This window comes from Dromiciops gliroides, chromosome X, assembly GCF_019393635.1.
Source record: "Dromiciops gliroides isolate mDroGli1 chromosome X, mDroGli1.pri, whole genome shotgun sequence".
NCBI classification, from domain to species: domain Eukaryota; kingdom Metazoa; phylum Chordata; class Mammalia; order Microbiotheria; family Microbiotheriidae; genus Dromiciops; species Dromiciops gliroides.
Window position 1 is genome coordinate 48,607,428 of NC_057867.1, and position 10,801 is coordinate 48,618,228.

Genomic DNA, 10,801 nt, shown 5'->3' on the forward strand with positions numbered 1-10,801 from the left:
CACGCCCCCACACCCCTTTCCTTTCCTCCCTCCAATGCCCATGGTGGCAGAAGGAAAAATCTTGCCAGCCCAAGCAGCCAATACTTTTGGTTGTCTCCCACATGCCCAAGTGGTTGGTTTTCAAAGACTATTGTGTACATTTTAAAGGGGCAGGAGGCACAGGGGACCAAGTCGGTATTTGAGGAAACATCCAATAATTAAGGCAATTTTTTACAATAATAGATAATAATTGGACAAGAAATTGTAAGGAATGTCCTGCCTGCTTATCCTAGCACCCCAGACGTAGCGCCTTCTGTGAAGTGGCTGCCAAGAACAAGGTTACTCCCACCCGACTGGACCATAGCAGGCAGCGACTGTGCACCACATGCTTTATGCTAGGCTGGGAAAATGGTTTGTTTGCATTTCTGACTGACAAACCAATAGGTGCAAAAGCTTGTGGTGGGGAGAGGGAAGGGGAGATGAAAAGCACGGGGGGCCCAAGGACTCATACCCCTGAGGGGGGCTCACACTTCTGTGGAACCCAAAGGTGCCAGGTTTGTACAGTGGGCAAGAGAGGACATTTCTAGTCCAAGCCATGCTGTGGGTGTCAGGCCTTACCCATGGCAGGCGCTTCAGAAATCAGGACTAAAGGCAAGCCTCTGGTGACAGGAGTCCCAAAGGAAAGAAACCAGCCCTTCCAGACACTGGCCTAAGGCAAAGGGACTGGTAGGGAAAAACAGCAAACAATTCGGCCTAGGAGAAAGTGACCAGATGATCTCAACTGCCAGTGTTCAATCCAATCTGACCAGCATTTATTAAAAACCTTTTCTATGCCAGGTACTGTGTTAGGTACTGCTATTCAAGGACAAAAACAAAAGTGTCCCTGCTGGGGATGCCACGTGGACACAGAAAAGCACATGGAAGGGGGAAGCTAGGTGGCGCAGTGGATAGAGCACCAGCCCTGGAATCAGGAGGACCTGAGTTCAAATCCGACCTCAGACACTTGACACTTACTAGCTGTGTGATCCTGGGCAAGTCACTTAACCCTCATTGCCCCACCCCACCCCCCAAAAATTATGGGTCTTCTTTCTTGCTCTCAGCTGTCACTCTCCCTGCTGTCTGGCTCTTTTCTAATTGACTTCTCCTCATCATCAGTGGCTGGGAAACCAGATGAGCAAGCTGGGAGAATAGTTATCTTTGGATCTGTCTTCTCCTTCACCCTCTGGGGAGGTGGGTGCCTTAGAGCGTACCTTCAGATTCTCTTCCCACCCTGGCAATAAATGTCTGCTAATTACATTAAATAAGAGTAAATAAAGCTCCTCCTGGCTTCTGGTAAAGTGCATGAGCTTGATGGCTGCTGTTTTGGCAGCTGGCTTTTTTCTCCTACCTTCCGAGTTGACGGTTGCATTTTGGCCTGCTGGGGCTATCAGAAATATCCTGCTGAACACCTCATGCTGTTCTCATCCCTGACAAAATCCTGTAGTCTTGGACACTAGGAAGACGAGTTCAAATCCTTCCTTGGGCACTTAACCCCTTGGTAAGATGCTTAAACCTCTCTCTCAGCCTCAGTTTCCTCATGTGTAAGATGGGGATAATAACAGCACCTTCCTCCCAGGGTTGTGGCAAGGATCAAATAAGTGAATAAATGTAAAAGCTCTGAAAGCCTTAAAGTGTGACATACATGCTAGTTGTTGTTATTAAATTCCACCTCTTCCACAGAGCCTTCTCTGAACCCCCAAAATAAATGGGAGTTCTCTTTCTCTAAATCCCTATAGTACTCAGCTGATATCTTTTTATGTCACTTATTTCCTACTTTATATTTTGCTTATTTGTGCATCTCCCTGATCCCCACCTCTGCTTTGGAAACCTACTAGATTATATGCTCCTTGAGGGCAAAGACTGTATCATCTTCATCTTGGAAGTGGATGAAAATCCCTTGTATATAACAAGTACAAAAATATTTATCAAAGCTTATTAGAAGGGAAGCTAGGTGGCGCTACTATGGACAGAGTACAGGCCCTGAAGTGAGGAGGACCTGAGTTCAACTCCAGCCTCAGACACTTACTAGCTATATGAACTTGGACAAGTCACTGAACCCAATTGCCTCTTTAAAAAACAAACAAACAACAACAACAAAAACATTACAAAAATAAATAAATAAAACAAAAACAAGTGGCACTGGAGGTGCTAGATCTCATTTGAGAATTAACTCAGACCACTGGAGAAATTCAGGCCTCCCAATTCAGCTCTCTACCTGCTATCCCAGCCCACCTCTGGCCTGTGTGTCCTTTGCTCACTTTAGTTACCTTGGCTCCAATGGAAGACCACCAGCTGGGAAAAAGCACTCTCTCAGAAGTCAGGATAAGCACGTGTCCCGGGTGTGATGGGGAATTCCTTCTCAGGTGGGGACTGGACTAGATGACCTCTAACATGCCTTTGAACTCTGGGTTTCTATAGATCTGTGATACAAATAAGACTGGGACAAGAGGCAGAGTCAATGGGAAGGTAGCATTATGAGAAACTGAGGAGGGATAGGGTCACTTTCACCTGGAGGGGTTGGGGTGCTGGTAGTCAGAGGCTATTTCATGGAGTGGGAATTTGAAGAAAGGGAGAAACTTCAACGGGTGAGGAGAGCAGTAGGGCTGCCAGCGAGGCATCCGCTCTCAGCATCAGGAGCAAAGCCACTGACAAAACCAGATGAGGGTTGGAGATGGGACATAATGGAAGAAAGGGACATCCGTCAGGTCAGGTTTGGCTAGAATATAGCACGACTGTACCATGTGAGGCCCGATTGAAAGTACCAGGGACATTTAGTCTGGAGAAGAGAAGACTCCAACAAGAGGACATACTAAGTTTTCTCCAAGTGTTTAAAGGGCTGTGAAATGATAGAGGAATTTGATTTATTCTGCTTGGCCCCAGAGGAGAAAACCATAAACAATGGAAGTTACAAAGAGGGGAATGGAAAGCAAGGTTCGAATCGTATTGGAAGGCCTTTGATGCCTTCTAGTTTACACTCCATTCGAAACAAAGCCTCACAGGTCCCATCTGGATTATTTCCCCCTAAAAAGTCAGGGGCTCCAGGTAGGAATTCTGACTCGGACACTTGGTGGCTATATGAAAGTAGGCAAGGCACTTCATCGCCCTGGACAAGTTTCCTCACCTGCAAGACAGGAAGAGTGCTAAAAACACACCTCACAAATCAGAGGTTCACAGATTGAGAGCTGGAAGGGGCTTCAGTCCATTTAGTCAAACCCTCTCATTTTACAAGTAAGGAAAATGAAACCAAGGGCACATGGGTAATCCGTGACCAAAAGATAGACTTTGAAGCCCGGGCCTAACTCCAGATCCAGGGGGTCTTCCCACTAGACTCCAATACCTTCACGGCACACGGTACACATGGTACATGGAACGGCTATCTTGGCTCTCATTAGATTGTCTAGAGGTTAGGGCAGTGGGTGGGAAATGAAGCACACTTTCCAGCCCTGAAGACATAGCATTGCTAAATAAATGAGAATTACTATTCACTTAGAAGTGGCCTGAAGCAGCCTTATGTCTGAAGCTCATTCATTATCTTTGGAATAGATGTATGCTTTGATCAGAGGTTGGAGGACATGGCCTCCCAAGTCCCTTCCAGCAGTTAAGATTCTGCTATTACGGGGGCAGCTAGGTGGTACAGTGGATAGAACAAGCAGCCCTGCAGTTAGGAGCAACTAAGTTCAAATCTGGCCTCAGATACTTACTAGTTGTGTGACCCTGAGCAAATCATTTAACCCCAATTGCCTCCAAAAAGAAAAGATTCTATTACTATGCCTGCTCATATGGGAATCTTGTGTACAGGTGCATAAGAAAACAGCTAGAAAGGGTCTTTCAAAGCTGCATGAGGCAGTAGAAGATGTGGGTTCAAATCCTGCCCTTTTCTACTTACAACTTGAATGACCTTGGGTAAATCCCTTGGCCTAAGTCTCCATTTTTCTCAAGTATAAAATGAAATGGGGGGCAGCTAGGTGATGCAGTGGATAGAGCACCGGCCCTGGAATCAGGAGTACCTGAGTTCAAATCTGGCCTCAGACACTTAGCACACACTTATTAGCTGTGTGACCCTGGGCAAGTCACTTAACCCCAATTGCCTCACTAAAAAAAAAAAAAATGAAATGGCTGAATTAGATCACTAAGGTCCCTTCTGGCTCTCAATCCCATGATGCTTCATTGGTCTCTCAGCATCTACACAGTAAAAATGAGCTTTCCATTAGCATTTATAATACCAAAGCAACATGCTTGAAATGTGTTCTGTCTGCATTGTTAGGGAATGGAAGGAAGAAGTCACTTCCAAGCAACTTGAATGAACAGTGATGGTACTTCCCTTACACAGACAACGCAAACCTACCTTTTTGTTCCTTATCCAAGTCTTCAACTAGTCCTGTAACTGGGTCCCAACATAACTTCCATCAAAAGGGAAAGGAAAAGAACAATTACACAGAATCAGACATTTTGCATGTGTGGTGCCCCAACCAGACTCTGCTGCAGAAGCCTGAACTTTAGGTAGGTCTTTTTTTTTTGACCCACCAAGAGGCGGAGTCAGAGGATCATGGATTTCCAGCTAGAAAAGAATTCAGAGGTCATCTGGTCCCACTCCCTCAATTTACAGAGAAGGAAACTGAGGTCAAGAAGGAAAAGATTTGCTCAAGGTCATACATGTTGTAAGTTGCAGAGTTAAGATTTTCATTCAGTGTCTCTGACTCCAAATTCAGTGTTCTTGCCACCTCCATAGAGCTACTTCCCATATCAGTCATGACTGGGAATTGATGACTGTGCACATTTCCATCTAAGAAAGCTGGGAGATCACACTTGGAGAAAATAAGAATCACTGTGAGCATTTCCTCTAGGGGAAAGCTCTTGAAGTAGCCTAGGTCTCTGCACTGTCCACCATAATCTACACAACATTCAAACACCCACTCCTGAGGTCCATCAGAATGTGAGTAGCCTTCCATGGTCAATGGCTGACACACAGTAGGAGAGGAAGCCTGAAAGTGGGTTTGAAGTTTCTGTTCTCTCCTCTTCCAGAAATCTACCCTGCCCTTCCCATAATCCTTTACTGGTACCAGGGGGGAAAGGTGGCAAGTTTAAGAATATCCAACCAACTGGGTGGTTCTTAAGGGCAATTGAAAGAAAAGATGAGACAGAGTAAGAGAATGTTAATGTAATCTCTATCCCCATCTCTCAAATGCCAACATATTCCTTCTCTGCTGCTCAAAAGAGGAGAAATGCTAAGTTCTACCGGTCACTGTCGGCAATTACTTTCCCTCTGCTTTCTTACTGTCCCACTTATTATCTTGCCAGTTGTTCCTCAAACATTTCAACTCCATAAACATTTATTATACACCTACCATATACTAGGCTCAGGCACTCATCACATTCAGCCGTGTATGTACAAGTAACACTAATAATATAGATCTCCCTTTTCTACCCAAGTAAAACCTTCGAGGGTTCTAAGTTCCAGATGAACTAGCCACTTTGTTGTTCCCTCTACTTGATATACCATCTCCTGGCTCTGTCCCCCATGCCTGGAATACAGCTGTCCCTCCTCCTCTCATCTTGGAATTCCAGGCTCCCTTCAAGGCTTAGCTCAAGTGCCACCCACCATAGGAAGCCTTTCCCGATCTACCATCCCTCTCTCTCCCGGCTTCTCAGCCCACTTTTGACATCCCACATTTATTTCTGGGTTCCACAGTCGAAGAAGGGCACTGATGAAGAAGGAAGTATGTAGAAGACAATCAGGATGGTGAAGGGTCTGGAGGACAATTTACTTGGGGAAGGGAAAACTAAGGGGACACAGCATATCTCTCTTCAAATATGTAAAGGGTTGTCCTTTGGAAGAGAGATCAGATTTATTCTGCTTGACCCCCAAAGGGCAGAACCAGGAGCAATGGGTCGGAGCGGCCAAGAGGGAAATTCTGGTTTGACATAAAGAAAATCTTCCTCACAATTAGAGCTGCCCCCAAATGGGAGGAGATCGCTCAGGAGATGGTGCGGTTCCTCTTGAAATCAAGCAAGAGACTGGCCAGCCACCTGTTGGGTATGCTATGGCAGTAATTCATTTAAGGTATGTGTTAGAGAGCTGCCAGGATCCTTTCCAAGTCCAAAGTTCTGTGATTCAGCATGTGTATTTTGTATTCGTTAGTACATGTATATATTGTCCACCTTGAGCCCCATTTGAATGTAAACTCCTAGAGAGAAGACTGTCTCATTTTTGTCTTTGCATTTTCAGCACCTAGCGTAGTGCCAGGCATATACGTAGTGGGCACTGAGTCGCTGTTCTTTAAATTAAAGCCTTGCGCTGTTTCCTGTTCCCCCATGGGGCCTAAGAGCGTGCTTAGCATAGTAGGCATGCAACACATATTACTGGAATGAAAGAATACTAATGAAAAACTTGGGCCCTCTCCATTAAAGAGCCCTTCTGATCAAGATTTCCATAAACCAAGTTTAAAAGTGTTGGGTCCAAATGATAGCATGTGCTCCTGGATGCCCCCCCCAAGCACATCAAATCATCTTAATCTGGAATTATAAAAGTTCCAAGCCATCTTCAGAACACAGTGTTCCGGAAGCATGTTCAAAGCTCTACTATGACGGTCCAACCATGCATGTCCAAGGCTACCATTAGTCCTCAAAGTTTGGGAGCGGGGGAGGAGTTTGAGATGGGGGGGGGGAAGAATTATACCACTTTTCCAGAAACACAGAGATGTTTCATTTTAAAGACACGCTCAAAAGCCCAGTGACTGAGCTCATTCAGCCAGAGGCGGCTCCGGATCACAGGGCAGGCTGTGAAACACTTCTACCCAAATTCCAGTTGGCCAGCCTCTTTTCCTGAAGGAGGAGGCTAACATGCAGAACTGGAGGCAGGCCAGTGCAATGGTCAAGATTACTCCTGTTGCTCTATCAGTGGCCTGAATAGCAAGCAAAGGTATTTACCCCGTCTGTGTTGTGACAGTAGCCTAGCCTCAAGTGAAGGCTTCCACCACGCCACATTTATGGGCCATTCAGTCATGCATTTTTGTTATTGTTGAGAGTGGTGCGAAATTTCACCACAGGAGCCCAAGTCCTTGGTGGTCTTCCAAGGATTGCAGCTAAAAAGGCACTCCTTTTGTTCCTTGGGAGAATGCAGTCCAGTAGGTCATTCAAAAGGGGAAATAAAAGCAGAGCCCTGGGAGGGAGCTGAAGGACAAGACAAAAAGAATCAAATGTTTGGGGTGGGAGCACATTAGCTTCCATTTCCTACTGCTGCCTACTATGAACACCCCCCAATCTTTGGGGGAAGAATGTCGGTACAGGCAGACCTCCAGAGTTCTTGGGCAGGTGTTTGCAGAGACCCCTCGGGTTATGTCCAAGGCCTACATAGCCCAAGATCTGTGAAGTTTAGGGAATAAAGTTTCCCTCATGCTGAGATGCTAGACTGGACACACACACACACACACACACACACACACACACACACACACACACACACACACACACACACTGGTCAAGGGCTCCTTATCCCTTTTTAAATGGTATTACCTCCATGGCCAGAAGATGAAGATGAAAACTGCATCCTGTTTTCTATTAAGCACCTCCTCACAATCTGGCCCTTTAAAATGGGAAGAATGAGGACTAGAAGAGTTCTCCTAATCGTGTGTGTGTGTGTGTGTGTGTGTGTGTGTGTGAGAGAGAGAGAGAGAGAGAGAGAGAGAGAGAGAGAGAGAGAGAGAAGGAGGTTGAAGCAATGATCAAACTGCAGAACCAGGGCACCCTTTGGCAGCCCCGGGCTGTGGAGGACCCGGGGGGAACGCTGCTTCCCTTTACTTTTTTTCTGGCAGGCAGGCAGGCAGGGAGGAAGAGAGAAGGAAAAGAAAGAGCTTTTCAAGGCTCCACAACCAATAAAACCTTGCATCAGTGAGTACATACTTCAGCCTGAAAAAAAAGACAGACAGCTCAAGGGCAAATAGTGTCTAATCGACTGTGTTTAAGTTACTTGATAACTGCAAAGGTGCAGTAGGGATTGACTTACTGTGGGAACAAGGCTGGTCCTATCAAAACAATTTATGTAACATATGGTTGGTCCCACTCCTAAATCATCCAGGAGCTTCCCACAATTACCTTTGTAATTAACATGTAATTCATGACTACCCCTAGCCTCCAATGTTATTAATAGTTCTGTAGAAATGATCCAACTAGGCTGAAGTCACTGGAAGTACCTAGTTGGAATTCTGACTTTCTCTTAGTATCATCTCCATGCTCCACCCCACTGACTGGCCAAGTCCAAGTAGGCACCTCATTTCTCAAAAAGGCCATGAACCAAAGTAGCGCAAGATAACTTGGGTTAAGGTGAGGAATGCAGGCAAAGCCACATTAACTTGGGTTAAGGTTAGAAATTGAAACAGTGCAGTATGAGTTTGGTTAAAGTTAGAAATTGGAACAGTGCAACATAAGCTCATTGAAACATCACAACATTAGTTTGGTTAAGGTTAAAAATGGAAACATCACAACGGAGTAAGCTCGGAGTTAAGGATACAAATGAAAGCATCACAATGTAAGCTCTGTTAAGGATAGAAACTGAAACATTGCAACATAGGCTTGGTTAAGGTTAAAAATGGAAGCATCTCAACGAAATTTTGGTTAAAGATTAAAGCGGTGTAACATCGCTTTGGTTTAGGACCGAAATGGAAGCAAAGCAAGCTAACTTTGATTAAGGTTGGGAATTGAAGCAGTAACAACACCACTGATAAGCTAAAGGCGTTTGATTAGACTTCAAGAGTCTTTTGAGACTTCTAAAGCTCAATCGTGTAACTGACTACAGAGTTCTGCTCCAGAAGCCACTCTGTGGAACAAGCACTAATGAGCTGGCACGGAACTGTTGCTTGAAGGGGCAGCTCGGTGTAGAAAGAGCACATGACTGGCAACCAGAACACTGGCTCCACCACCTACTAGCTTCCTGACCTTGGACGAGTCACCTCGACTTTTTGCGCCTCAGTTTCCTCCTCTGGAATCTGAGGGGGTTGACACAGAGCTCCCTTCCAGCTCTGACATCCTAAGGGTCCTCCCTCAGTCAAGAGGTGACGACTTTCCTCTGCAGAAATTGCTCAACGATCAGAGAAAGAGAGACTTTCCCCAAATTTAACAAAAGAATGAATTTTGCCAACGGTCCCCAGCAGAGGTGTCTGCCCCATTCTCCAACACCTACAGTTCAAAGAATGTGATAATTTTTCCACCAGTTTAGCCCTCTTTCATTTGCAAGACGCTCTCCAAACAGAGTTTAAGATTTCCGGTGGGTAATCAGTCCTTTCAAAGGCCTGTAAATTGAATGTGCAATTAACCCTAAGGTTAAGTGAGAAAAAAAAAATACCAAATACCTTCCAGAAAATCTCGTCAGACTCCCCCCCCCCACACACCAAGTGAGGGGCTGCAGGGGGGCGGGTGTTTTTGTTTTGAAGACAACTTCTAAAGCTTCAGCAGCCACTAAAAGCCCTAAGGAGTCCAGTAGTACTGGGAGACGGGCATGCGGGGAAGAGGATTCGGAAAAAGAAAATCAACTCAAATTACAAGTTTTGCACACGTGTGCTACACAAACCCACTCAGGTTTGGCTCTTTCCTGATCCCCGATCCCCAACCCCCTTCTCTCCCTCATCACCTCGTACAGCGGAGCGGTCAGCCTGGCAAGGGTTGGACAAGTCCGGGGCCGTGGAACACTTGGGTGGGGGGGAGCCCACTCGCGGGAGAGTGAGTGTGTGATTGTGTGAGTGCGAGTGTGTGTGTGCTCAGGAATCCCTCTCGGGTCGCGGCTGCGGGCGGGTGGGCGAGCCGGGCCAGGGGGAATGCCAGCTCCCTGCCCTGCGGGTCGGGTTTCTCGCTGCCACACCTGAGGCCGGTGTGTGGGTGGGTGTGCCTGCGGGACGGGGGCGCAGTTGCCCTCGGGTCTCCCTCCCTCCCAGCCCGCCTCCCTCCCGGCCGCCCGCCCGACTCACCGTTGATCTCGTTACTGGGCGCATCGTTTTTGTTGAAGCCCTTGGAGACGTAGACCTGAAGCACTTCCAGGCAACTTTTCGACTTGAGCTCGGCGGCCAGGAGGCTGAGGCTGAGGGCAGCCAGCGTGCACAGGAGCGACGGGAGGGGCAGCCGGGCCATGGCTGGGGATCTGGGGGCAGAGCGGAGCGCGAGAAGGGGCACGGGGAGCACGGCACGGGCGGCCCGTCCGAGCAGAGCGCGGGGAGGGCGGGGGCGCACGGGCCGGCGGCCGGACGGCCAGAGAGCGTCGCTCCGAGATGCCCAAGCGCCCCCTCGGCGGCGGCGGCGGCGGGAGCTGGAGAGTTTCGGCTCCCGGGCGGCGGGCCCTGACCTTTGGGCTCCGAGAAGTTGTTTGCACAGCCGCTAGAGGAGGCGGCGGCGGCGGAGGAGGAGGAAGAGGAGGAGGAGGAGGAGGAGGAGGTAAAAAAGAGAAGGGAGGAGGGGGGCCGGGCGGAGGGAGGCAGGCTGCCGTGCGCGCGGCTCGTCCTCGCCCTCGCCCTCGCAGGCGTCGCGGCCGCCGGCTGGGCTGCGCTGGGCTGCGCCGGGCTGGGCTGCGCCGGGCTGGGCTGCGCCGGGCTGGGCTGCGCTGTGTTGGGCTGCGCTGTGTTGGGCTGCGCTGTGTTGGGCTGGGCTGCGCTGCTCAGCTTCGCTCCGCCGTGCCCTGCTCTACCGTGCCGTGCCTGCCTTGCCCCGCTCCGCTGTGCCTCGCCTCTCCGTGCTGTGCTGTGCTGTGCTCAGCTCAGCTCTGCTCTGCGCTCAGCTCCCGCAGCTCCCCCCTCTCGGCTCG

The 10,801-nt window shown here is 48.4% G+C and overlaps 1 protein-coding gene across 1 annotated transcript in view; it reads right to left on the bottom strand.

Moving 5' to 3' along the window:
* The window catches only part of GPC4 (glypican 4), a 143,842-nt gene extending 133,041 nt beyond the window's left edge, over nucleotides 1–10,801 (bottom strand). Inside the window, exon 1 of the mRNA XM_043974370.1 lies at nucleotides 9,975–10,801. Within this exon, the coding sequence (XP_043830305.1) occupies nucleotides 9,975–10,134 (160 nt within the window). The 5' untranslated portion in view covers nucleotides 10,135–10,801. The remainder of the gene's footprint in view (nucleotides 1–9,974) is intronic.